This window comes from Mustela nivalis (assembly GCF_964662115.1).
Source record: "Mustela nivalis genome assembly, chromosome: 2".
NCBI lineage: Eukaryota > Metazoa > Chordata > Mammalia > Carnivora > Mustelidae > Mustela > Mustela nivalis.
Window position 1 is genome coordinate 169,673,723 of NC_139021.1, and position 26,867 is coordinate 169,700,589.

The 26,867-nt window shown below is 39.4% G+C and overlaps 3 protein-coding genes across 29 annotated transcripts in view; 2 read left to right on the forward strand and 1 right to left on the reverse strand.

The window, feature by feature from the left end:
* Window positions 1-822, forward strand: part of ACSL5 (acyl-CoA synthetase long chain family member 5) — a 45,382-nt gene extending 44,560 nt beyond the window's left edge. For all 4 annotated transcript variants that reach the window (XM_082721373.1, XM_082721372.1, XM_082721375.1 and 1 more), the window contains one exon: window positions 559-822. The gene's annotated coding sequence lies outside the window, so the exon portion shown is untranslated. The remainder of the gene's footprint in view (window positions 1-558) is intronic.
* Window positions 823-2,050: 1,228 nt separating this feature from the next.
* Window positions 2,051-18,520, reverse strand: ZDHHC6 (zDHHC palmitoyltransferase 6). Of its 3 annotated transcripts, none has more exons than XM_082721431.1 (11): window positions 18,345-18,520; window positions 16,793-17,273; window positions 15,048-15,139; window positions 13,497-13,656; window positions 11,927-12,088; window positions 10,205-10,258; window positions 5,651-5,818; window positions 4,638-4,679; window positions 3,819-3,964; window positions 3,689-3,735; window positions 2,051-2,660 (listed from the first exon to the last, which is right to left on the reverse strand). In XM_082721431.1, exons 2-11 carry the CDS (start codon window positions 17,057-17,059, stop codon window positions 2,557-2,559), a joined length of 1,242 nt encoding a protein of 413 aa, XP_082577557.1. In that variant the 5' UTR covers window positions 17,060-17,273; window positions 18,345-18,520; the 3' UTR covers window positions 2,051-2,556. The 3 variants fall into 3 exon arrangements, with proteins under 3 accessions (XP_082577557.1, XP_082577556.1, XP_082577558.1); XM_082721430.1 differs by having other exon boundaries at window positions 18,271-18,520; XM_082721432.1 differs by having other exon boundaries at window positions 18,283-18,490.
* Window positions 18,521-18,907: 387 nt separating this feature from the next.
* Window positions 18,908-26,867, forward strand: part of VTI1A (vesicle transport through interaction with t-SNAREs 1A) — a 350,305-nt gene continuing 342,345 nt past the window's right edge. For all 22 annotated transcript variants that reach the window (XR_014309077.1, XR_014309078.1, XR_014309079.1 and 19 more), the window contains exon 1: window positions 18,908-19,039. Coding sequence is in view for 10 of the 22 variants with exons in the window: in XM_082721441.1 (XP_082577567.1) it covers window positions 18,946-19,039 (94 nt within the window). In the remaining 12 variants the exon portion in view is untranslated. The remainder of the gene's footprint in view (window positions 19,040-26,867) is intronic.

The window sequence follows — 26,867 nt, forward strand, 5'->3', positions numbered from 1 at the left end:
TTCCTTCTTGTTTTACAGTAAACCCACCTTGCTGACAGTCCCAGGACTTAGGCCTTCCAATGTTCAAATTAAGAGATCATTAAGTTTTAAGAACCTGTTTAGGGGTGCCTGGGTGGCTCAGTCATTAAGTGGCTGCCTTCGGCTCAGGTTGTGATTCTGGGCTTTTGGTATTGAGCCCGACATCGGGCTCACTGCTCAGCGGAAAGCCTGCTCCTTCCTCCCCGCCTGCTTGTGTTTCCTCTCTCGCCGTCTCTCTCTCGCAAATAAATAATTTCAAAAATAAAAAGCTGTTTAAAATTCATAATTTAAACTATTCCTCAAAACCACTGAAATTTGAAATATCACTAATATCAGTCACACCTTTGGGACTAATTTCTTCTATGTGCTTCTGTGTACGCTAATGTCTGTCTACAGAAGGAAAGTTTTATCATACTGAACATTTCCTAAACTCCCTAGTTTCTGACTTGGGAGAATTAAAAAAATGGGGCCTAAAACATGTCCAAAATTCACAAAATGTTATCTACAGTAGTAACTGATGACTAAATCTTTTCCTTACAGTTTGCTGCTGAACTGGAAGCTATGGGGGAAGGAGTTTAAACTCATGTCAAGTGCACTTTTCAAGTAAATGAACCGGGCACTTTTTTCCTGAACTAAGAACAAAGACCTATGGGCATGCATGGACCCTCCACAAGAGGCTTATCTTCTGGGAAGAACCTGACTGATCTTTTCTCCACTGGACTCCAGTTCCTGTTATACCTTACCCTCAGACAACACATTGCTTCCACTTGTAAAGTCTTTAAAATAAACTACTGCAAACATGTACACTGTGGTGTGTGTTTCCTCACGGACCATGATAAGAATCACAATCAAGGACCACTTATCAAGCAAGCTAGGGGCTCTCAAACTGGGCTGTAAACTAGAATTACCTGAGGGGTTTAAAGAGATCCTAATAATGACTGAGTGTCACCCTAGGGATTCTGACTGAAATGATCTGGGCTATGGCCTGGGAATTGGGATTTTTAAAAGATCCCTAGGTGATTCTAATCTGCAACCTAGATCGGTGGCTACTAAAGGCAATACTGAGAGGACCAGGCCCTCTTCTCCCACAGCTGTGAATAACAAACAAATACCAGCTGAGCCCAAACTCCAACCAAGCACACGACTCATTGTTTCCTCCTTTACCATCTGTGCTGTGCTGTCTTCGACAGTGTTCCTCTCTGACCTCTAACTGGAGGTAAGGAGAATGTTCATGGATGGTCTTTCTAGACCATGAGCCCAGAAAAGCTCAAGGGATGCCTATTCTTGAGCATCTGCAACAAAGGGAAGACAAGAATTAACCTACGGGGTCCCTTGGTGGTCTAGCTCCTATTACCTCCTTGACCTCTCCTGCTCTCTCCCTCCCTCATTCCAACTAAACCACACTGGCTTCCTTACTGTTCCTCAAACATGCCAGGCACATTCCAGCCTGTTGTTCCGGCTGTTTCCTCTGTTTAAGACACAGCTGGCTACTCTTAGAGGTAAACAACTTGTCCCTTCAACTGTCAAAGGTCACGTCCATCAGACCATCTTACCTGCTCTCTTCACAATCTGTATTTTGCTTGTCTGTCTACCCCCCACCTATCACTAGAACAGAGTCCTGTTTCATTCACTGCTGAATCTCCAAGTGTCCTTCCCTTAATGTTAACTGTTACAACCCCCAAAAGCTCAAGTTCCCTGCCTTAGGAAGAATTAGAATGGGAGCAGACGACTTCTGTAATTCTACTTGTGCCTAGACAAGCCCAACGTGAAGCATCCAATCCATCAGCTTAGATCCTACCATTCGCATGAACTTCAAGATTTGAGAGACTCAAGTGTATAGTTGAGGCAGTTGGAGCTCGCTGAAAGTTTCCCAGAATACTGTGATCTCATACCACTAGTTCATTTACTGAATATCTTAAGACTCGGGATTAAAGATGCCAATTTCTCACAAGGTAGTAGAGGAGTTTTTCCACAAAGAACTATGACAAAGCTTTTTAGTCAGCCAAAAGAAAGAGGATAGTAAAAAATTAGATTTATACAGAACAGCCATTGATCTTTATTTGATTTGACAAAATCTGCATTATTAAAAGACAGGTAATAAAATTTAAGCTTATATTGAATCTGATGTATGTTTTCTACAGTATCTAGAATATTACATAAGAAATAACTGAGGGGGAAACAGAATAAAAGCATCACATGCAGATGCTCCTGGCAAAGGGGGAACTACATCTGCAGGTGAGGTCCATAGTGTGCAGCGCATAAAAAAAATCCTAGAGAAAATGCAATTGACTTACTTGGGTGAAGTGTTTTTCCTTTTGTGGAGAGAAAGAAGTGACAGAGGGGCAGGAATTCAAAGGCATATGCAGAATGGCTTCTTCATTTCAAAATGGTAATAAAAATATTTAGATTATGGCACTAGGGCACCTTTGAGGAAAAGAACACCTTAACCAGAGTAGGCTCATTGCATAATTCTTTAGTAATATGTACAATTTTCAAGTAATGGAGAGGACTTAAAGAGTAATTTTACTTCAGCAGTGGCTATCTATTTTTCTTCTCGCCCTCTGGAACTTGATCTGTTTCAGCATCACAGGGACATTTCTCCACACAGTTTCTAGGGAACCAGCCTCTGATTCGTGAAACACCTGATGGAGAAAATGAAATTGATGTGAATAGACTTAGTGATATTGCTGAGCCAAATAAGTCCCACTACTTTAAATCAGTAAGCTTTTAGTTCTGTTTGACTTTTTTCCTCCTTTACCAGCTTTTATAAGCTTAATTTGAGAAAAAAAAAATATGTATATGTTTAAAAGCTGTCTGTCAAGTCAGAAAACCAGTATTTCCCAAATGCTATTAGCTGGGAAAGGTGCAAATGTGGTTCAGGACAAGCCCTAAGTGGAGCATGGGGGGGTGGGGGAACATGGGCAGGATTCCTCGATACGGGTGTTCACTTACATATGTGTGATCGTGGTGTTCTGCGCACTCTCATACTTCACCTGTTCCAGGGAACCACCTCCCTGTAGCTTCTATGAATTTCCTTCTTAGGTTTCTTCCTAACATGTAAATTTCTGTGTCAAGGTTGCCTAAGCAGTCATATTGGGTGAATCTAAAGGCATCCAGAATTAACCTTTACTTTACAAAGGAACAGTTCTAAAACTTAAAGAAAAGAAAAAAAATTAAAGACACAGAAAATTTCAATCTGTTAATTTCTGTAATAAAATCATAGGAATATGCATTCACAGAGAGAGTGTAGGGCAAAGGGGTCTGGTGTATAGGCTGTAAAGCCGGACTGCTTGGGCTGGACACCTGGCTCTACCTGTTTTTAGTGCGGTCTTGGGCAAGGTGCTCAGTCTCTGCATTTTGGTTTCCTCACCAGTGAAATGTACATGAGGGCTGTGGGGGCTTCACCACAAGTGAAGCACTTCTACAAGTGCCTGTCACACAGATCATAATGACCTCCGATATTAGCTGCCCCTAAAAAGACCTGATAAATAGAAGTGCTATGGAGAAATAATCTAAGAAGCCTTTTTCTGTTGCTTGATGGTGTGTCTTATGTCTTATGCTTGATGGTTATGTCCTAATGCACATGACACTGATTGTAACAGTTGTTCTCGCACAATTTGGAATTATTACTAGCAGCTGGTCTATTAAACATTTGTTGCCATTTCCATACCTTCTACAGAGGCATCATCAAGAATTTTATCTCCATACAACCAGTATCTGAAATATTTAAAAGATTAAAATTAATTTTTTTAGGCTAGATGCTAATTTAAAGAAGAAAGTCAGTACTTTCTCTCACTCACCGTAACCCTCTTGTGGCTAAAATGAATTCCCCTTTCTGTAGCCTTATTCGAGGCTCTTCAGTGCAGGGGCTCGTGAAGAAGGTTTTGATTCCTTTATTCAAAGGACAGCAGGCACCACTGTAATCTTCTATTACTCTATACCGTACCTGGCATCAGTAATCAGAAAAACAATGTAATGTTTACTTCTGAATTTCTGTAAATTTGAATTTAAACTGTTAAAGGCAGACCCAAAGTTATCAGGTGACAAGTCTTTACCTCCCAGATCCTTTATAAGAGGCAACTGACATTTCTAGTTCTCTAGGCTTTTCTTAGCCTGCATTTCAAGCACATTGCTACGAATTAAATTCTAGATCAGTACTGTCCAGTAGAACTTTCTGCAGTGAAGGAAATGTTCTATATTTGTGGTAACCAATGGGTAGGCCCTAGACACACACAGGTACTAAGCACTTCTAATATGGCCAGTACAACCAAGAAGCTCAATTTTTTATTTTATTTTAGTTACTTTAAATTTAAATAGCCACATGTGGCTAGCGGTCATCAAATTGTACAGCAGAAGTGTAAGGATGGGTTTCATACTAAAGAGCTATAATGAGGATTTCTGTTGGCAATATAAATTGACTACATTCCCTCCAAACCTCCAAACTACTTAAAAGAAAACAAAAGTGAACTGTATCAAATTTCAACAATTGTAGTAAGAAACATTATTTCATAAAAGCCAACAGTTAGCTTCTACTCAGAGGCAATTCTGAAAACTATACAGAAGGGTAGAGCCTGACAAAAGGAAAAAGAAACTAGTATCATTGCAAAATTTTTACTTACACTTCTGACTCTTTTATCTGCTTTTTGTTTCAACTGTTCAATCTGTTTGGAGATATAAAAAGAACAAATGTTACAACAAACTCCCAAATTTCCAGCATTTCACAGTGCTGACAATTCAAAGGCCCCATGTTTTTGTTTTGTTTTGTTCAGAAAAGTGGAAAGTGGGCTCTCTGACTGAGAGCAGGAGCTGGCATGAGGCTTTCTTCTCCATAGTCTCTGTCTTCATCTGTGTATACTCACTGAGCATTTGCTATGGCCCAGGGATCAGGGAGATGTACTCACTGCCCTCATGGAACTTCTAGGCTAGTCCTGAAAGTGATGATGACAGAGATTCATGGATTCTTCAGAGACAAGGTAGACAGACTGCAAAATTCATCCGCAAGTCTCCAATGAAAGTCATCATTATGATATACTTTTCCTCACTTATTCAGCAACAATTTATTAAATGGTACTATATTAGATATAGTAAGGGAAATCAAGATAACTCGTGGTCTCTGTATTAGAATCTTGTTAAAGATATAAGATAAAAGAATTAAATAAAAGTGAGACCTCATGGGTACCACAGAGTTGCATACGGTTAAGTGCCAAATCAAGATGAGGTGGAACTGGAACTGGCCTTGATAATTTCTAATACAGAAGAGGTCACAGAAGAGAGAAAAAACAGCATGGACAGAGTTAGGTGGCAGGAACACACAAGGGGTTCACTGAGGAAACCACGCCGGAAGTAGTTGGAGGCAGTAGGAAGTAGTTGGAGGCAGCTTTAGGCTGGATTCTGTAACTAAGTAAGGGGATCAGGACTTTATGTCCCATGTATGGAGGATTAAAGAGAGATTTAAATTAAAAGAGAGAGAGGACAGAAGGAGTGCCTTGGGATTTTTAACTTAGATTTATTTTTGCCAAACTGAAAAAAGCCATATGACTTATCTTACTATAAAATGTCATCTGAGTTAAGGGGCACTTAAGGAGACAAGGGTTAGATAGAAAGGACAGCCTATTTGCGCAGAAATACTTACTGTTAAGCTGTATGGGTGACAGTCTTTTCTCACTGGCCACGCTAGTCCATCTCCCTCCGGGACCCCTGACCACGTGAATACCTGCTTAAAGTTCTTCCACCGACTTCCCATATCATAGGGAAAAACAAAGACTTCATCCAGTTGGTAATACTGAATTCGATCTTTAGCCTGTGGGTAACAAAGAAGTAAGATAGCAGATGCCTCTGCCTCCAATGGCTCTAAATACTGTCCTATTGATAGTATTGACAGTAACATACATTTATTCCTCAAATTTGTGTCACTCCTAAGAATGCTTCCTCCCTGTGGTCATGTTACACAGAAGAGACAGACAAACTTATCATAATATAAGAGGAACTTGCTATATAACACCGACCTCATATGAGATCATTCAGGAAATGTCTGACTGGACTTATTCAGGAACACACATTCAAAAATCCTTATTAAAAGAGTTAGTAAGTGCCTGGGTGGCTTAGTTGGTTAAGCATCTGCTTTTGGGGCTCAGGTCATGGCCTCAGGATCCTGGGATGGAAGCGTGATGTTGGGCTTCCTGCTCAGCCAGGAGTCTGCTTCTCCTTCCACTGCCCCTCTCCCTGCTCGTGCTCTTTCTCTTTCAAATAAATAAAATCTAAATAAATAAATGAGTTATTAGCTTTTTTCCACATATAACATATCCTTAATGCTCTTTGCTCAGCAAAACAAAAGAATATAGGTGTAAGGAAGGGATGGTGATAAAAAGATTTAAGAGAAAGCAAGAGTTTATTCAGGATGAAAGAACTGTTTCAGGGGTGCTCCAGAATGTGGCAGTTGTATCGTGGGTAGCAACAACACCTGTGAAGCAGCCAGAAAAACGGGTTCCAGGGGAGTCATCATTTTCTGAAAATTATTTTCTCAAAAAACTAGCAGAAATGTGTTGATCCTCTTTGTTTTTTAAACCATTATACACGTATATATATATACTTATGTATATATGCATTTATAGGTGTACTTTATACATATACATAAATATTCAGGTTGTATAAATTATATTCTAGGCACTTGAATTGTTAACTTGAACTTAAGGAGACAAACTGACTTAGAATTTCTTAAGTTCCACTGACACCTAGTGGTATAAAGATGCATAATTTATTCTTATAATAAGTGTACAAACCCAGCTGAGTTTGTATCAATTTTTTTTGTTTTTTAAATTTGTATCAATTTTAGTGCCTGATAAATTTCAATAAATTTTCTATAAAGTTAACCACTTATTTATATTTTTTAGTTAGCAACAGAGTGCCAGTTTTAAAATAACTTCTAGGTTTAGCACCGTACTTTATGAAGAGCCTTGGTCATCAGAAAAAAATTATTAATCTAATGATGATACATTACATTATTAACTAGAAATGACACCTTGAAATACTTTATTATCGGGGACAATATTTTAGGGAAAGTTTTCTTGCTTAGAAAGTTTTCTATTGTTTAGAAAATAATATTGATGTTAATTCAATTAAAATAATTGTCAAGCTATATGTATATGTATGAATCTACTAAACTGCAAATTCCCACACAAACAGTAAAGGATAATTTATTTTCCCTTTCTATAAACAAAAGTCTCAGAATCTTCAAAATGGTTAAGAGTCTCAAAGAACAGAGATTTAAGCCATTAACAAAGAAACAGTGGTAAGGATGAGAGTAGCTTACAAAAAGACTGAGGCCTGGTCTCTGTCTAAGAGAAGCACTCAGTGAAGTTGGGGTATTCTATCAATACTGTGTTAAAAGGTAACAGAGGTGTGGTACCTTTTGGCTCAGTCGGTTAAGCATCCGGCTCTTGATTTTAGCTTAGGTCATGATCTCAGGGTACTAAGATTCAGTCCCACATCAAGTTCTGCACTGAGTGTGGAGCCTGCTTAAGATTCTCTCTCTCCCTCTCTGTCCTTCCCCCCCCCACTCATGCTCTCTCCCTTTCTCTCAAAATAAATAAATAAATAAATAAATAAATAAATAAATAAATAAAATTTAAAAAAAGAGAGAGAAAGTAAGAAAGAGGCAACAGAGATGTGTAACAGGTGCTATGGGAAAGGCAAAGAAAAAAAAATAAAAAAGAAAGAAAAAAATAAAGCCCACTTAGCTAATCTAGGAGAGTCAAGGAAGGTTCTTTGGAAGAAATGACACCTAAACTAGGTCTTGAGGCAGAAGAAATCAGCAACAAGGAGGAAGAGTGTTCTGGGTGGAGCGAATGACATGTGAAAAGATAGAGAAGCATATGATGTATAAAATTGGGAGTTTTTGATTTTAGTTGGTATCAAGAGTGAGATGGGGTGGGAAGAGGTAGAAAATGCTAAGGAGCTTGGACTTAACCCTGTATATCAGTGGTTCTCAAAGCATGCCTGGCATACCTCTTCCAGTCCCCAAGATCTTCTCTTATGGTTCAACAAAATCAAACAACTTTCATCTTAATATTAACATGTTATTTGTCTTTTTCATTGTGTTGATATTTGCAGTAGTGGGTAAAATTGCTAGTACCTTTAGCAGGAATCATGATAGTGGCACCAAACTGTGTAAATAGAGATTATATTCTTCACCATTACATACTCATGATTTAAAAAAAAAAATCGAACAAAAGTTTTACATAAGAATGTTCTCGATGATGCAATAAAAATAATTATTTTCATTAAATCTCAACTCTCAAGTAGATGACCTCTCATGTGACAAAATGGGGAGGACACATAAAGTACACCAAAGCGTTTATCTCAAGGAAAACATCTGTTTGTGTTGTGAACTAATAAAAGCTGTATAGCCAACTTTTTTCATTTAATGCAATTTTACTTGAAAGAATGAGTAATGAAACAAACTAAGGTTACTGAAACTTCAATATTTGGCAGAAATTTTCTCAAAAATTAACAAAGTCAAGCTGTTACTTCAATGTAAACAACTGAGTATCTATTGTCAGTGAAAAAATTAAGGCTTTCAAGTGAAAATTAGAATTTTGGAAAATTTGTATCCACTGCGATGAGCCTGATTGCTTTCCAAAATAAAGGCCCTTCCCCCAGAAAATTGGTAATGATATGAATCAATGTGTCAGCATTTGGAAAATGTGCATTACTCTATAAAACTGTATTTTCCAAATGACCAATACCTGATGTTATAAAATCATGTATGGGTAAAAGGTCCATTCAAAGAGCAAGATGTACTGATGGACTGAAAGGTACAAGAGTACAAAACGTTTACTGATAGAGCTTTACCTCTCACATACAACTAACCTTTCAAGGCTATCACCTGTGAAGTTCTCATGTAGTACCAAAGAATATCCACTGTCAACTAAAAAGCCTATTCAAATACTCTTTCCTTTTCTACCTACTTATCTGTGTGAAGCTGGATTTTCTTCATATACTTCAATCAAAGCAACATATCGCAACAGAGTGAATGCAGGAGAAGTGAGAATCCAACTGTCTTCTGTTAAGTCAGATATTAAAGAGATTTGTAAAAATACAAAACAATGCCACTCTTCTATTTTTTACTTTGAAAAATATAATAATTTTTTAAAATATGCTATTTTTATTAACATATAATGGGTTTATTATTTTTAAATGAAATTATAAAGCTTCAAAATTTTTCTCAGGAAATATGACAATCATTGATAACTACTACACAAATTAAGAAAGCTCTTTAGTGTCCTTAACAATTTTGAGAATGTAAAAGGGTTCTGAAACCAAAAAGTTTAAGAAACTAGTCCTATAACTTCAAGCTATAGACTGGCTGCCAGGGGGCTAAATATGTCCTATTGTTATGTTTTATTTGGCCCACAAGGCTTTTTGTTTTTAATGTGAACTGCTTCCTAATATCTAAAAACAAAGAGATGTCACAGAAATCCAAATCTCTTACTCTTCTAGAAAAACAATTAGATGATTTCAGAATACTGAGTGAGTACCCCCCCATGGTAACAATCAGCTTCATCTGTTAGGCAGCTCTAGTATCACAGGCTGGCTCCTGTCACCTAAGTGATCCGCCTGGCCCCCGCAGGCATGTGGGTTTATAGTCCCTGCTACAGTGATGGTGAGGCTCTGAGAAGCTGTAAGCGGGGAGCAGAGTGGTCAGATGGACTTTACAACAGAATCGCAACAGACAGAATGAAGTATGTATTAAGGGTTGGGAGGTCTGTAACAAGCTATGCTCTAAGTCCTATGGCTTATGAAGGTTTGTTAGTCCTAAAGCACTGAAAAAAACTTGATGGCATCTTGGTGGGAGAGATGTTCCTTTCTGAATGGTCTGCCTTAACCCCTAATCTGAGGAAGAATGACCAAATGATTTAATGGATGGCTTGGGCTTCTTCAGCAACTCAGGGTGAATGAGAAGCATATTTCTGTGGGAGTTACATTAAACCAAGAATGAATCAAAATGTTTCTTTTCTATATTCTTCTTTTATGTGGCACTCAAATGACCGAAGAAAGCCATCTGATAGTGAAGTTTTCACTTCCAGGCATTTATTAGTTAATCTGGCCTATGAGCTAATCTTTATTTTTTTTATTTTTTTCTGAGCTAATCTTTATTGAGATTGAGGAAACAATTATTAAAATTTACCTTTTCTTCAATCCATGATTCAATAGAAGTTTTGTTTCTGAGAATTATTTTCATCTGAAAATTAAATGATACACAGTAAAATTTTATGATGAAACTTCAGTTCATTTAAGATTATCATCTTTGTAGTAACCCTATGAGATAGTTTTTATTGGTGCATTCCACTGATGAAGAGATCAGGATAACAAAGGTTAAGTGACATACTCAGGGTGTGGTCTATCTGACTCTAAAGTCCTTGCTCTTCAGCACTGTGCTACAAAGCCTCTCCACAAAATGATAATGGTCATCATCCATAATCAAATCTGAATCTACTAGCTTAATAAAGCTTCAGGTTTTAAGTACTACCTTCTGAACAAGGCTTCCACACTATTAATAAAACATTGATACAATCCACTTAATCAGTATTTGTGCATTTTGCTACTAAAATCGCTTATTACTATCTTTAATTAACCTTAAGTTTATGATTAATTTATTTACTACAACGAAGTGACTCAGTCAACCTAGATATTCCGCTTGCTTTAAAAACCAAATATATTCAGTCTTGATTCTATTGATCAATTTTCCTAGCTATGACTCAATCCACTTATCTGGGCTTTTACACCACAGGGTTTTAGTCTATTTCTAATATGATTCTTAATCAGAGGCAGTGGGGGAATTTTTTCAAAGAATTTGACCCCAGGCTAATAGAAAACATAAAGTATAACCAAAACCAAGATATTTCAAAACTACAAGTTTGAAAGGGTTGAGTGATGCACCAGAGCCCTTAGGCCAGCATTTCTGATTCTATGAGAGGTCTGCGTTTCCTTTTAGTCCAGCTGTGTCCACAGAAACAGTGGGGCAGGGTAAAGACACATATGGGAAAGAAGTCCTCACCATATTCCTATGGCTAAGCACAACAGAACCTGGCCCACAGTGGGCCTTCGACTACTGAGTAAGTTAACTAAGTGAACGGAATGGTTCATAACTGTTTTGTCATGGGCCACATCCTCCTCCCCAGTGCTCTCACAGCACTTTGTACATAAATCTGTGATATTCGCATGAGCCGGTATTAGTTAACTGTTTACTACTAATTGTGACTTCCCTAAGAGCAGGACTTTTTTCATTATTGCAGCCTCCGAAATTAGCATACTAATTCACCAGAGTAGCCATTAAATAGCACCGTACCATAGGGTTGTTATTGGAATTAAATGAACTACTACATGTGATGTCCCTAAAACGGTGTCTTGCACATAATAAGTGCTGAATAAACATTGGCTTTATTATGACGATGATGATTAAATACATGCTATTATAAAACAGCATTAATAATTATGTTTACTGAATACATAAGTGGATTATGTTGAGTTAAGTCACTTCACCTTTCCGTGATTCAATTACTCATCTGTAAGGAAGGGGAAAATATTCCTCTTCAACTCTTTCTGGGGGTTGATGTAAAGATCAAGAGAGACCATAATGTGATAAAGGCTTTCTCAACTATAAAGTGATATATAACTAAAGTGATATATAACTCTAAGATAACACTTTAAAAATTCAATCAATTACCTGGAGATTTAGGTAGTCACTTCAAAATCATCTGGCTAGTACAGAGATTAGCTACCTCGATGGTACAGGTAACAGTAACTTCCATTTCATACTGCATACCTGAATGCGGTCTTCAGCTCTTTCTCATCACAAGCAGCCCCAGTAAGTGAACAACTTTTTGCTAGAGGTAAACAAGAAACTTACCTGGATAAAAAACAACATCCCAACAGCTATGGTTGTTCCTAAAGCTAATCCCAAGGCAAACAAAGTAGCCGCAAATGCTGCTAATCCAAATGGAATAATTGGAAGAGGATCTCTCCGGGCTGCACTCATATCAATCTTGACTGTGTTCCACCCAAAGGAGAGCTACGAACAACAACACACACTTGAAATGTTCAGTTGTTATAAATGGTCAGATTGTACTGGGACACTTAAAACAACTTGATCAAAAAAAGATCAACAAATCTAATGTGTTTCTAATTGATACTGGGGCTTGAACTCATACTGATACGCAGAATATCATTCTTAGTTATTTTCGAATGTTACCTTTTTTGTTTGTTTGTTTTTAATTATTTCCTCAGAAAGCATAAGGTATACCGACTAACATTAATATGCATGAACAACACTAGTCATCAATCTAAGTTATAATTGTGTCACCCATCTTCTCCTTGCTTTTCAATATTTACAGGAATCTTCCGCAGCAAAAAAAAAAAAAAAAAAAAAAAGACAGCCTAGAATTTAGTTGTTTCTTCCCTCATGCACCACAATCAGAGGTGTAAAAACTGGCAAAATGCAGTGAAACATGCCCTGTAGATGCTTACCACCTGGTCTGCAAAATGTTTTCAAATAGTCACCCAGGTGCTAACATTTAAAAATCAGGAGACGTTAAACTTCTGGTTTAACTTTAACTTTTTTGAAGTCCAGATTTTCTGATTTTTTCCTGAAAAACTAGAAGATCTAGTATCACTGGACTAGGTGTCCAGACATCAGAAACTGGTTGAGGTTGATACGGATTGTCCCACCGATGAAGGGCCTAAGTTCTCCAGGTGCTACAGTCCTTGTAGCATTTACCCACCAGGCTTCTTTAGGGATTGAATCTGTGCCCCTGAAGTTTTCTACTTGCCCATCAGTCAACCCCTAATCTTCTGGAGGATATTTTAGGACATGTGCCTGCTCCATGAGCTACCTTCCATGGCACTGGAATTAGAAATGAACAGAAGAACTGAAACTTGCAAAATGAATTAGATGGAAATAGAAAATACTAGGGCTTTTTCTTCTTGTTCCTTTTTTCTCATTATTCTCACCACAGCTACAAAGTGTGAAATTGAATAAATTATACATACAGTAATAATATTATCAACTTCAACTACAGCTAGTAAGGTACGTTTCCAAAACAAAATAATTTTTCCTCATCTAAAAAACTAAGTGTTTGGGTACCTGGGTGGCTTAGTCAGTTAAGTGGCTGCCTTCAGTTCAGGTCATGATTGCAGGGTTCTGAGATCCAGTCCTGTGTTAGGCTTCCTGCTCAGCAGGGAGTCTGCTTCTCCCTCTCCCTCCCGCTCATGCTCTCTCTCTCAAATGAATAAAAAAAGCTTAAGAAAAAAATTAAATTTTAATAGCTTTTTTTTTTTAAAGAAATTCATATATATGTAAAGCAAAGTTCTGTTTCCCAACCTAAATCATGAACATCATCATTCCAAAAGGGGCTTCTTAAATAACTGTAACTACCATTTAATTTGGCATAAATGATTTTATAACAAACACTGTCACTTACCCGATTATAAAGCTGTGTATACATAGTCATAACAAAAATGAAGGCAGCATGAATACAACCCAGTGGTGCTAAAAGGAGAAACAGTGTGAACGAAGCATGGTTTTGGTAACCACAACAATTGTTGATCCAAGGACAGTGATGGTCCATCTTCATCACACATCTAACAAGAAAAATTTACATAAAACATGAGGCAAAAAATCCTGTCTACTTTAAACAACTTTGGTCTTCAAAAGATCAAGTAAACAGGAAACCAGCAAGCCTGACTCACAGAGGAATTATACTCCATGGAACAGAAAGAAAAGTCTTTATGAGTTTTTAAACAACTCTGAACAGTGACTTCTTTTAAATTCTAAACAACACAAGAGAAGTCAGGGTTTGTAACAGCTTCTGAGGAAACAAGGTCTGCTACAAGTGAGTTTGTTTTAAGATGTCAGGAGGCCCACAGAGAGGTTCATTATAAAGAAAAAAAGCTTAGGGGCGCCTGGGTGGCTCAGTGGGTTAAAGCCTCTGCCTTCGGCTCAGGTCATGATCCCAGGGTCCTGGGATGGAGCCCCACATCGGGCTCTCTGCTCAGCAGGGAGCCTGCTTTCCCCCCTTTCTCTCTGCCTGCCTCTCTGCCTACTTGTGATCTCTGTCTGTCAAATAAATAAATAAAATCTTTTAAAAAAAGATTTATTTTAATCTCTAGCTCTGAAATGCAGTGACTGAGGTAGAGTACAACAGAGATTCAACAAAATCACTTCTAAATCTCTGCCAGGGTTGATGGGACCGAGAAGACCTTGTAACTTCCTTCCTGTTCTCGTCCTTTAGATGTGGATTCTCTGAGCTACGAAGCTAACTATGGAATATAAGATGTGGTATAACAAGCAAAGTCTTACTGAGCTTCCTTTCCTTGTTGCTAGAAGAATATTTCCTGGCCTCATAACAAACTATATATTTGCCACAAATGGTTTTCCTAAACCTCAACATTCTCATCACAAATTTCTTATTAATAAATCAATGTAAGAGCTGTGTATGTAAAAAAGTTCTAGTTTATTTTGTATTCTTATAGTGATTTCATTTTCTTCCCATTGTCTTTTATATTGAACACTAGCGATAATACACACCTGAGTTCATTTATTAGATCTGCATAACGTGTAAATGTTAGTCGACCCAAATGATGGAAAGGGCAGGTGTCCCTTATAATTTAGACTCAGAACAATTCTAAAGCTAGTCAAGACGACAGCAGACAAGCACAATTAATCCTGATCTATGGAAACAACTTGAAGGTATAACTTTTTACTCTTGGCAGGACAAGAAGCAAAATTAAATGTATATTTTTCCAAAAAGCAAATAAAAAAAATCTTTTCACTTATAACAAAAAGGAGTGAAGAATGTTTATTATCAAATTGGTAACTTAATAAAATGGAGATATGGACACAAGTGTTTTGACAATGGTTTTTACAAAGAAGCCACCGTATAAAGACTAAAACTGAGACTGATGTGGCAGAAAGAAAAACGTAAGACCAGTAACCAAGCTGATCAGTCCCCAAAGAGGAGCAAAGACAGTACCTGTTACACTTTCTGCAGTGATGTGACCGTGGCGCCTTGTATGCTTGGCAGACTTTACAATACTGGAGGTACATGCTATCCTGAGAATTTTCCTTGGTAGCAAAATATAAAAAAAATTCATCAGTTATCTGATCCTAAGTAATAACATGTCAAGTCTTATGAATAAATGCTTTGGTACGGTTTGATTTTTCTTCTGTGAGGGGTTGGGTAAGGACAGAATCCTAACTTGCATTTCCAGTCCTTTTATTTGAGCTGAAATATTTTTAAATAATGAGTTTCTGGTTAACAGCCACATTGCTCTTCCAATTACCCAGAACTCATTTTTAATTTCTCTTCCCCCTGCTCTACCTAAACCCACCACCACTGATCGTAGCTGATTCTACTTTTCCAAACTCTTACTAGAATGGGAGGAGTTCAGGAAAAAGGTAGCTGACCGTGTGGCAGGAATTCTGGAGTGAGGATTCAAACATCAGAGCTGACACTTTTGAGATCTCTTTTGCACCATTTTAGTTACTTCTGACTACTTTCCTGTATCTCTTTCTAATCCAAACTATTTTCAGAATAATATTCCTATAACGCAACCCTGATTAGGTCAGAGCTTGGCTTGACAAACCTCTACTACCTCCCTGTGGCCTAACAATTTCTCACACATTTAAGGCCTTCCACAATCTGCCTTAGTTTCTGCTTTATTGGCACAACATAAGCTGTTATTTCTGACTATATGCTTCCACCACCAACCAACCTGGAGTGTCTTCTTTCCCATCTGTGGAAATTTCCTCCTCCCTCAGGTCCCCAGCTGAAAAAGATCAGGTCCTTCTAAACTTCAACAGTACTCACCCCATTCTTCCCTATAATTTAGTTACTTACACAAGTCCCTTGGTTTCTCTCAACTATAAGGTTTTTCAGGATACAAAGTTGTCTTACTCATCTCTGTACCCACTTTAAATAGTATACTACATTAGTGTTTCTCCAACATTAACATACTTAAGAATCATCTGGGGATTTTGTTGAATGCTGATTCTGATTCCTAGGTCTCGAGTGGAGCCCAAGATTCTGCATTTCTAACAAGCTATCAGGTGGTGTCCCTCAGCAAGCAATATGGAAAATCACGAGCATAAACTTTCCACAACTTTTAAAAAGTCACAAATTGATTTGTACTGTACTTCCTAATGTGACGATTTTAATATTGACTTTAAAACTTTATGATTTAAGCCAGCAATTTTTATAGACTCCCCAGCCCCCTTCATTCCTCTTTTTTCTTTTAATGCAGGACAAGTATTCCATAAAATTTCTCTGGGAAATACTAACTTTTTTTTTTTTAATTTTTGGGAAATACTAATTTAGATGAGTATTTTCTAACAGATACAAAATAAGTTCTTTGAGGGCACCTGGGTGGCTCAGTGGGTTAAAGCCTCTGCCTTCAGCTCAGGTCATGATCCCAGGGTCCCAGGATCGAGCCCCGCATCAGGCTCTCTTCTTAGTGGAGAGCCTGCTTCCTCCTCTCTCTCTGTCCGCCTGCCTCTCTGCCTACTTGTGATCTCTGTCTGTCAAATAAATAAAAAAAATCCTGAAAAAAATAAAAATAAAAAATAAATTCTTTGAGCTCTAAATGATAATTGGAAGAATATGCTTAGCCTCTACTAAGGCGAAAAGTAGGCTGTGTCTGATATTATTGGTTACCAGATAAGCCATAAACTAAATATATGATTATTGTTAGAGTTTCTTATCTTAGATCTTTTTCTTACCGGTTTCCACCCCAAAGGAACAAAGCCAGGACCAATAAACATGGCATTGAAGTAATTATAAAGAATCATGACCGTCCAATTAATCAACATGATGAAGTTCACGCTTCCTCCAGTTGTATGTAAAGGCCAATACCACAACACAGAGTCAATCATGGCCATCGTAGAACATATTGCTATAACACCAAGGGCTATAATGGGACCCCAATGACACAGTCTCTTTAATTCTTGGAGATTTTCAAACTTGATAACGGAGCAGAATGTACCCATTCTGGTGAGGAAGAATGCCTTCCTACTTTTAAAAAATTATAGATTTCCTTTTTCTGTGCACACATTTCCATGTGCCACCAGTCCATGTGGGTTCCTTAATTGTCATGCCTTTAAGCGGTGGGAGGTTAGTGCAGATTATGCCATTTTCACGGTAACACACTCAGAGCTCTTTGTCTCAACTAGGAGAATCCAGTGTCTTGGCTTGAAACCCAATCTAAAGAAAACAAAATGAGAAAGCTCAGTAAAAAATTTTATTATATACATTGACCTCCAATAACCACCTAAACAAAAGCATCTCACAAGTGCCCTTCTATGGGATGAGCGCCTTCTCCGATGCTGAAGAGAAGTATTTTATCCCCAAACAGGGCTTATCCCAAACAGGACTCCAGGCTGAATGGCGTGTGAACTGAATACAGGATTCGGAAAGAGTTGCTTTTACTCCTTTGTTTTCAACTTGTCGGGGAACTGGGACTGTCCAACCTTTAGTGAACGGTTTGGGGAGACCAAGATGTTCAGAGCTGGAGCAGGCGCGAGGGGTGACTGAATTCCGCTCCCTTCTTCATAGAAAAGAAACTGGCTTGGAGCGGGGGCTTACCCCAAGCTGACCACTAACAGCTGACCCCGGACCAGAAACCAAGTCATCCACCTCCTTCTACGGAATTCCAAACTGCCTTTTACCGAATCGCCATTCGTCTAGTTAGGAGCCCGACTCGGGCTAAGACCTTTGCCCGCGATTGCTCCCAAACACCAACTGCAGGATCTATTGGGGCCGAAGGTAGAGAGCCGAGGGAGTGGAAGCAGGGGACGGGGGGGACAGAGGTGTGTGTGTGCAGTCATGACTCGAGGAACACGGGAGAATGAACAGGAATGAAAATATCTGAGGGGGAAAAAAAAAAAGGAGGAAATGCCTCCGCAGCGAGGGCCGGGGAAGGCAGGACGCCGAGCGCCGGAAGATCTGTGGAAGGACTGATTTCTCACTGGGCCGCAGCGAGTCCAGGGACGATCCCAGATAAAGGGGAATAAGGACTTTCACGCAACAGATGCTGCTGCCCCGTGCCTCAGTTTCCCGCCCGGGTCATGGAGCAGAGCGTTTAGAAATCCTCCCTCAGAGGAGAAACATCCCGGCAAGCGTGGTCGGTTTCAACATTCTGGAGATCCTGGGCTCATTCGGGTGGGGCGAAGACCGCCCAAATCACAGTTAAATCCCTTGCCTTGGCTCCCACCTCAGACCGGTCCTGAGTGCCCGCTCCTCAGCCATCGCATTTCCGGGGCGGCCTGGGCTCACCCGGAACAGGTTTTCTCCTCTTCGGATAACGCCGTCATGGGGACCTCAGGCCCGCGCAAGCAGAAAGCAAATCCTGGCTGGAAGAGGGTGGAGTGCAGAACCTGCCGCCACCAGTCTGTCTCCCCGCCCGCTCTCTCGCCGCTGCTCTCCACCTCCCGCCCGCGGCACCGTCTCTGCGACAGCCACTTCCGGGAGGTTCCCCACATCACACTTCCCCGGGGAAGCACGTTCCTGGGAGCCTTAGCTGGAGGGAGCCAGAGCCGCTTTTCAGAACGTGGAGTGGCAAAAAATGCTTTCCGTGATCCCCGAGAACCCGCAGGTTTTAGGAAGCTTTTCAGGGCCCTAATAGAAGTGCTTTTCTTTTCGAGATTTTTAAAAAAATCTTGAAGCCCGAGCGGACAATAAAAAACGCATCCAGGCCCATTTCCGGAGGACGGAGATTGCGACGAACAACCAGGAAGCGGCCGGGCTGGGAGCTGTCCCCGGTTCTCCACTCTGCTCTCGAGGCCCCCTCCCAGGGTCCCTACACGGTGGTCGTCGGTCCCGCGTGGCTCTTGCCACGACCTGGGCTCCGGCCCGGGCCGACCTTTCCCGAGCCGCCATGTCATCCGACTTCGAAGGCTACGAGCAGGACTTCGCGGTGCTCACGGCAGAGATCACCAGCAAGATTGCGAGGGTCCCGCGTCTCCCGCCCGGTGAGAGTCCTGACCCGGCCGGGCGGGGGTGGCCCTGAGGGCGCTGAGGCTCGCGGGCGGCGGAACGTCTCTGAGGAGCGAGGTGGGGCAGGGTTCCCCCCGGAGTGATGGGGCTGGACTTGGCTGAGGGGAAAAGCACAGTCCAGGCTGGGTTGTGGAGTGCCGGGAGAGGAGCCTGCGCTGAGCTTCTGGGCTGCAATCCGGACTTCACCGCTGTGTTAACTTCTGCAACCTTGGGGACGTTTCTCGGACTCCTAGTTTTTGTTTTGTTTCGTCTCATTTGTAAAATAGAGAAGTGGATATTCAAAGGGTGAACGAACGTACCCAAATCATGGGTCTGCAATATACAGCAACCGGCGGCAAAATAGGGTTAAGAGCCACGGTACCAGGATTCAGATCCCAGCTTTGCCACTTAAAAGTTGTGGAACTTACGAAAGTTTCTTAAATCGCTCTCAACTTTACTTCTTGGTAAAATGGAGAACGATACATCTCTCCTGGGGTTGTGGAGATTAAATGATTTAACATATGGAAAGCCCTTTTTTTGGTGTTAGCTGCTATAATTACTAGTATTTTTCATAACTCCCAGCCCCTTATCTTATTTTTCATCCTTCTTGGGAGACTGTAAGCTAATTTTATGTGACACTTGGTACAGGATGATTTTTATCACTTTTAAAATTCCACGTATCCCATCTAGAGGTGTTTTTGGTTTGGTTTCTTTGTTTTATTTTTTTTAAATAATTTATTGGAGAGAGTGAGTGGGAGAGAGAGAGGGCACGGGCAGTGGTAGAGGGAGCAGCGAGAGGGAGAGGGAAAAGCAGACCCTCCCTCTCAGCAGGCACTCCCTTGTCCTCTGGAGGCTCCATCACAACACCCCGAGATCATGACCTGAGCCAAAGGCAAACACTTAACCGACTGAGCCACCCAGGTGCTCAGTTTTAGTATATCTTACTTTCCATGCTTAACTGTCAACTATGAAGGTGGGAGCTTTGTTTGATTTCCTTGGCATTTACTTAGGGCTCAGGAGAATGTTTAAGTTAATGAATAGATGAATATGAATATGATATTTGGTAATTTTTTTTGTATGTGAGACATTGTTTTAGGATTTATCTTTCTCTAAGTACAGATTTGAGTGGTTAGTTGCAGATAAGATTATTACTTTTAGTCAAGCAGAGAAAGACAACTGTCATATGATCTCCCTGATATGAGGAAGTGGTGATGCAACATGGGGGCTTAAGTGGGTAGAAGAAGAATCAATGAAACAAGATGGGATTGGGAGGGAGACAAACCATAAGTGACTCTTAATCTCACAAAACAAACTGAGGGTTGCTGGGGGGAGGGGGGTTGGGAGAAGGGGGTGGGATTATGGACATTGGGGAGGGTATGTGCTTTGGTGAGTGCTGTGAAGTCTGTAAACCTGGTGATTCACAGACCTGTATCCCTGGGGATAAAAATATATGTTTATAAAAAATAAAAAATTTTAAAAAAAGATTATTACTTTTAGCTTAGTTTTGTTAGGGAAATTGAACCATCGTCTGGACTTGGCTCTACCTGGCTCTGGGGTATAATGCATAGAAAAGAGGATGCTCAGTGATCTGTGAGCTGGTGGGCAGCTTCCTATTTCCCATCTTGTTAGTCAGTCCGTGATGCCAGCAATAATTTCTGCAGGGCCGAAATTGTTGTTCCTCGTTGCCTTTCACTACTTTCCCCAAACTTGTGTGTTTATAAATAATTTTCTTCCTTTATTTCCTTGTTTCTCTTTCCCTCTCCCCCACCTATTTTCTATTAATAGGGTCATTTGCTTGAAACCAGGATCTCTGAACTTACACCCCACTCATCTCCTGAAGTCCCAGTTAGTTCTGGTGAGGTGAATGATGTCTTAAAGAGGTTTATGAGCCCAAGTGAGGGAACAAGAGGACAGAACCAAGGTAGCATATACCACCGAGCTCTGCTGCCTCGGAGAAGGTGGCTGATGGCCTCATCACTTCATGATGCATCACCTCGTCTCTTCTCCTCCGTTCAGCTTTTCTCCACTGCCCAAGGCCATCTTGATTTTTGTTTTCCTTGTTGCTGGAGAGGACTTCTTTTGAGTTGAGGCTCAGAGTATCAGGACTAGTGATTTCAGTTGGCTTTTTGTTTATTTTTAATTGTAACAGTTTTAACAGAGAAGCATTTTCTGTTTGGGCTAATAGATTTTTGTATTGAGCAGGTGTTTTATATAAAGTAACAAAGTCATCCATGGGTGCAGAGTTGTAAAAGCTGTTTCCAAGAAAATAGATCTTGTTACAGTTGATTTTTTTCCTTGTCTTTATGTTTCAATGTAACAATTCTTGCCATATAGAAGGAAACCTTTGATTTACATGCCTGAAAAATAAAACCTTGACTGGCCTTGCATGTAGTCTAATGTAAGGACCAAACATAGCAGCTTCACCAGAATTGAAAGAATATTGTATAGCGGGCACTGGAAAAATGCTTACTGACCTGACTAATCGAATAATAGTTATTTTTAAAAATGTAGTAGTTTCCCTCTTAATAGTTACTTATGCTTGCTCCCTTTATAATCTGTTTCTAATTGATAAATAGAAAAGGATGAAAAATATATCCATGTAGTTATAAATTTCAGGTATATGTCTATGAACTAACAAGTTAATATGTATCACCAAAAAAAAAAAAAAGAAAAGTATGATTGAAAGTAATTATAATCTCTCTGGACATCATTAGTGGTTGACCTAGAGGAGATGAACTATGCTTTACTTAATTTGAGAAGTTTAAAATTGGAGCAAACTTTGCAGCCAGAGCAGTTCATTCCCGGAGCTTACTGATTTATTTAAATTGAAGTAGAGTGAGTTGGATTGATTATAATGAACTTCAACCTCTGCTGTGCATGTACAATGTATTAAAGTGTTACCTCCAGGGAGAATGAAAAAGATTGAGTATTTTACAACCTTATTTTAAAGGAGAAATTTGATTACTCTGTGATATGTTTTAAACAATAAAAAGACTTTGCTCTTAGACTGAAGTGTTTGAATTTAACTAATTTTAGTACTTGGACTGATGAAACACATCAGTCCCTTCTTAGGTAGCAGTTTTATGACACTATTTGAAATTTAATTTTAATGATTAGAGTTCTGTGGTGAAGTCAAGAAAACGGAAGGGTGAAAACCATAGCTAATACTAACTGCGAAGTTCTTTTTGCTTTGGTAAAGAACCCCAGGTGGGAGACGCTCTGCAGAAGCTCCATTACACCAGGCAGGCATCCGCAAGAATCGTAAATAAAATGTTCTTCGGCAATTATTTGCTTACTTCATTTACAGAGAGGGAAATGGTCTTCTGTGGATCCTACCACTGTAAGATTCACACATGGCATTGGATCTGATTAGAATCTCTGCTTTGCTACTTACTAGATGTGCAGTCTTGGGCAAGTTGCTTGGCCTCTCTAAACCTGCTTCCTCCATCTTTAAGTTGGGGAGAGGATGTAATTGCTTCAACCTTACAATATTGTAAAAACATCAAATGAAAGAAAGCCTGGAACACCCTAGCACAATTTTCTTCCCAGAGAATGTGCATGATATATTAGCTATTAAAAGTGTTGCTACTGCTGGAGGCAACAGCTGGTAGGGTTACTTAGGACCCAGCTTCTTAGACTTTGTGATATTAATTGAATTCTTACAGGAAACTTGGACCTCAGTTCTTTCTTCCTTTTCTGCCTAGACTAGAGTTAGGTGGATCTCTCTTGCTGATGCCTACATTTGAGAGTATTTGAGTGATCTGAGCTTTTTGGATATGAAATGAAATTGGGCTTTGAGCTCAGGATATCAAGGAGGGAGGCAGGGAGAGAAGTGAAAGTGGTGGGACCAGACAGATGTTTTTGCTAAAAGAAAATGCTCAAGTCTCTCTTATTACATATGTCAATCCTTGGAGGCTTTTGAAGATCATCTAGGGGTAGCTGTAAATAGAAGCTGTAAATGTTCGGTGATTCTCTCTTGGCCTTTGTAGTTGTAGTGGTTGTAGATAGAATTCAGAAAAGCTTTTACTTATGCTTTACTTATGCTTTTACTTATGAATATTGTGGTTTGCTTAGTATGTGGCTCAGGAGCTGTAATGTCCACATGTTTCTACTGAGTGCTTGGAATATGGCTACAGTGAAATAATAATATTTTGGATGTATTGGACTAAATATTATTAAAATTAAATATATACATATCTTAAAACTATATTTACTTGTTCCTTTTTACTCTGAAATGTGGAGACTAAAAAATTTAAAATTTCCTATGTGACTTGCATGCATTATATTTCTGTTGTTCTGGAGAGTTAGAGTTGAAGAGATGGTTCCAGTCCTAATTCAGGAATTTAGGTGCACAGTAAATTGGATTGGCATACTTTAATCGCATACCCAAACTCTAATCCCAGGTGGACCAGTCTCCCTTCATCAATGTAGTTATGCTGAGTAATGGCTTCATTGGTTTTTTAAAAATAACTTTTAATTTCAGAACAGGTTTAGATTTGTAGAAAAATCACAAATAAAGAGAACGCCTCTATACCCCATGCCCAGTTTCCTCTATTGTTAACATCATGTATTAATATGATACATTTGGTGTTGCAGTCAGTGAGCCCAGACCGATACATTATAATTAAATGAAGTCCATACTTTGTTCAGATTTCCTCACGTTTTGTTTTCTTTATCTTTTTGTTTTACCTAATATCATTTCACTATTCTAGGATCCAGTCCAGGATACTGGAAAACATTTAGCAGTCAGGGCTCCTTATGTTCCTCTTAGCTGTAACAGTTTTCTCAGGCTTTTCTTAGACTTCAGTTTAGGAGGAGTACTTGTAGGATATTTGAGAGAATATTCTTCAACTGGGATTTGCCTGATACTTTTCTCATGATTAGACTGGAGTTCTAGGTTTGGGGGAAGAAGATCACAGAAATAACACACTGTTTTTATCACATTATATCAAGAATACTGTAACTTATCACTACTGATGCTAACTTTGATCACCTGTCTGGGTTTGTCAGGTTTCTCCACTGTAAAGTTACTCTCTTGCTTCTTTTCCATACTCTTTGGAAGGCAGTCCTATGCACAGTCCACGCTTCAGGCCTGGGGCATCACATTCCACCTCCTTGAAGGCTTAACATTTATGTAAATCATTTGGGATCCCCTACAGGAGAGATTTTGACTATTCTTCTCCATTTACTTAGTCAGTTATATACATGGGTTTATGATATTTATTTCATTCTTTTTTATTGTGTTCCAATACTACTTTATTTTGTTGCTCAAATTGTTCCATCTTTGACCTTTGGAAGCCCTTTACCTGGCTTCTATGTCCTTTTGGTAGACGCCTATCATTGCAGGTTTGTTTTTTGTTTTTCTTGTTTTGTTTCTTTTTCCTTTTTAGCACTTTCTTGCTTTCTGGTATTATAAAATACTCTAGTATCAGCTTGTGTTTTTCCCATACCAGTCCCAGATTCGGCCATTTCTACAGTGAGTCCCGCTTCCATTTATTGAGAGGTGGTGTTAGAAACCAAGACTTAGGGGTATCTGGGTGGCTTTGTGGGTTAAGCGTCCGACTCTTGATTGAGTCTCAAGTCATGAAATCGAGCCCTATGTCAGGCTCCATGCTTAGCATGGGTTCTTGGGATTCTTTCTCTCCCTCTCTCTCTACCCCTCCCCCATACTCTCTCTCTTAAGAAAGAAAGAAAGAAAGAAAAGAAAAACAAAACCAAGATCTGGATGCTGGGTACTTATTGCTACTGGGGTATTATTGCTTCTAGTCCTTCTGAGCTGGAAGACAAGGAAGTACATATGTGTACAAGTAAATCTTGTATATATACATATCAGTGTTTATATGTGTAGCCATCTATAGTGAGCTAAACATGAGTTCATATTGCTGTCTCCAACCCTAATCCATAATTACATGGATCATTCTAGAATGGCTTTGTTTCTATTTTGACCATTCTCTAATGTGCTACATAGTGTAGTATTAGTAATATGTCCATTTTTAAGTACTCCAATATAAAAATTTCCTCTATTAGTGGTTTCACTGTACATTTCCCAATACATAGTTTCTGCTGCTATTTTATCCAAAAAGAGCTACAATGTACGAAGACAGGTGCCAGTTACTGAATTTAAGTTAGCACTGACATATACACTACTTTATGGGGGAGTGCAAGACTGAGCACTTCTTTCAATACTAAAAAAAACATGCATCAAGCACTTCCGTTAATTCTGAGTGACCAAGAAAAGATCATACTATGCGAAGACTTATGTGTATACCAGCATTCATCAATCCTATATGCAAAAAAAGAAAAAAAGTGATGAAATTTGTTTATATAGTATATTTTATGTAGTACATTGGAGGTTAAGAGCTCAGTTCGGGACAACAGACCTTTTTAAAATTCCAACTCTGCAATTTATTAACTGTTTAACTTTGGAGAAATTATTTTATCACTCTGAGTTTACATACTTCCCTGAGAATGGGATAGTAACTAGTATCTCCAAAGGACCATTTGGAGGATTGACTGCCGTAATGTTCAAAACATAACCCTGTGAAAACAATGATAGCGGTTAGTCATGAGATTCTGAATCCTAGAACAGTGCCACTTGTAAAGGTGATGGCATTTGGTGTGAAAAGCTCGAAACTGTCTTGGGAATTATGTAGGAGTAATGCTAGAAGTCTGCCAAAAACTTAATGTTGGTAAATATTTCCAAGGTCATCTCATTCACTATTTCTTTCCTTCCTTTCTTTCTCATTCATGCTTTCCTCCTAAATCATCACCTTTTCATTCTCTTAAACATGTGAGGAATTTAGTTGGAGAGGGCTAAATTCAGAGTTAGGACAAAGATCTGGCAAGAGTGGTCCCTGCTCCCAAGGAGCTGGAAATGAAGGGGAGGAGGGAAATTACAGAAAGCACTTTCTTGTGACCACCAGAGTCACTAGAACAGAATCCAGAGGCCTGGGAATTCAGAGGGGATTAAGATCTGTCCCAGGAAATCACCTCAAGGAGAGGTGGGATTTTGCACAAAAATGGGGGGAAAGGTATATTAAGAGAGGTTGCAATAAGTGGGTGCAGTTGGTTTCTTGTTTTTGACTTTCCAGAATCCTCTATTCTATTTTCTGATAGCAGCACCTCAACTTTCCATTGAGGAAATACCTAGACCCAGTCTTGGTGGAACCAATAGGCCACCATGCCCTTTACAGGTCAACAGGTGAACATATTACCTGTTGAGTGCATTCGAGAATGTTTCCTGGAATTTGAATTGTGTACAGAGTGAACCAAGAGGAAAGCATGCCACTACCGCTCTAGACTCTCCTTTTGCAGAGACTGTCAGTGAGTTCTGCTCTCTTGGTACCCCGAGGTACTCCTTTCTGAGCCTGGGGACTCATTTTTATCATTGACTCTATGAGCCACTCCATTTTATTCTCATGATTCTCCCTCTAACAGCTATCTTTCTAATAAATTCCTTTTTTGGCTTAGGTTAGTCAGTTCTGTTGTAGTCAACCAAAGAATACTGAGTGGTAGCTTAAACAAAAGGTTAGAGCAGGGAAAAAAAAAAAAAAGAGGGAAAGAATGAGATTTGGGTAATAATGAATAGTCTGGGTGGCATGTAACATGTACACTGGAGAGCTAGTAGTTGGAAACAAAGTTGGAAAGGTTGCTTGGATCTGGAATGTGAAAGACCTTGACCTCTAGGCTTAAGTGATGCAATCAAAGCCACATTTTAGGAAGCTTAAGTGGTGGAGAGGAGCAGGTATGAAGACAGGGAAAGCTATTTTTGTAAATGTTTGCACACTCCTACATTATTCAATTAACTGCCAGTTTTCAAGAACT

Bases quoted from the DNA above. Each gene is read 5' to 3' on its own strand.
- ZDHHC6 (XM_082721431.1), bottom strand. From the start codon at position 17,059: ATGGGTACATTCTGCTCCGTTATCAAGTTTGAAAATCTCCAAGAATTA. The intron at 10,259-11,926 runs GTAAGTTTCTTG...TTTAATTTTCAG, and splicing joins GGATGTTGTTTTTTATCCAG to ATGAAAATAATTCTCAGAAA. The intron at 5,819-10,204 runs GTAAATTTTAAT...TGTTACCCACAG, and splicing joins AATCATGGATTGAAGAAAAG to GCTAAAGATCGAATTCAGTA.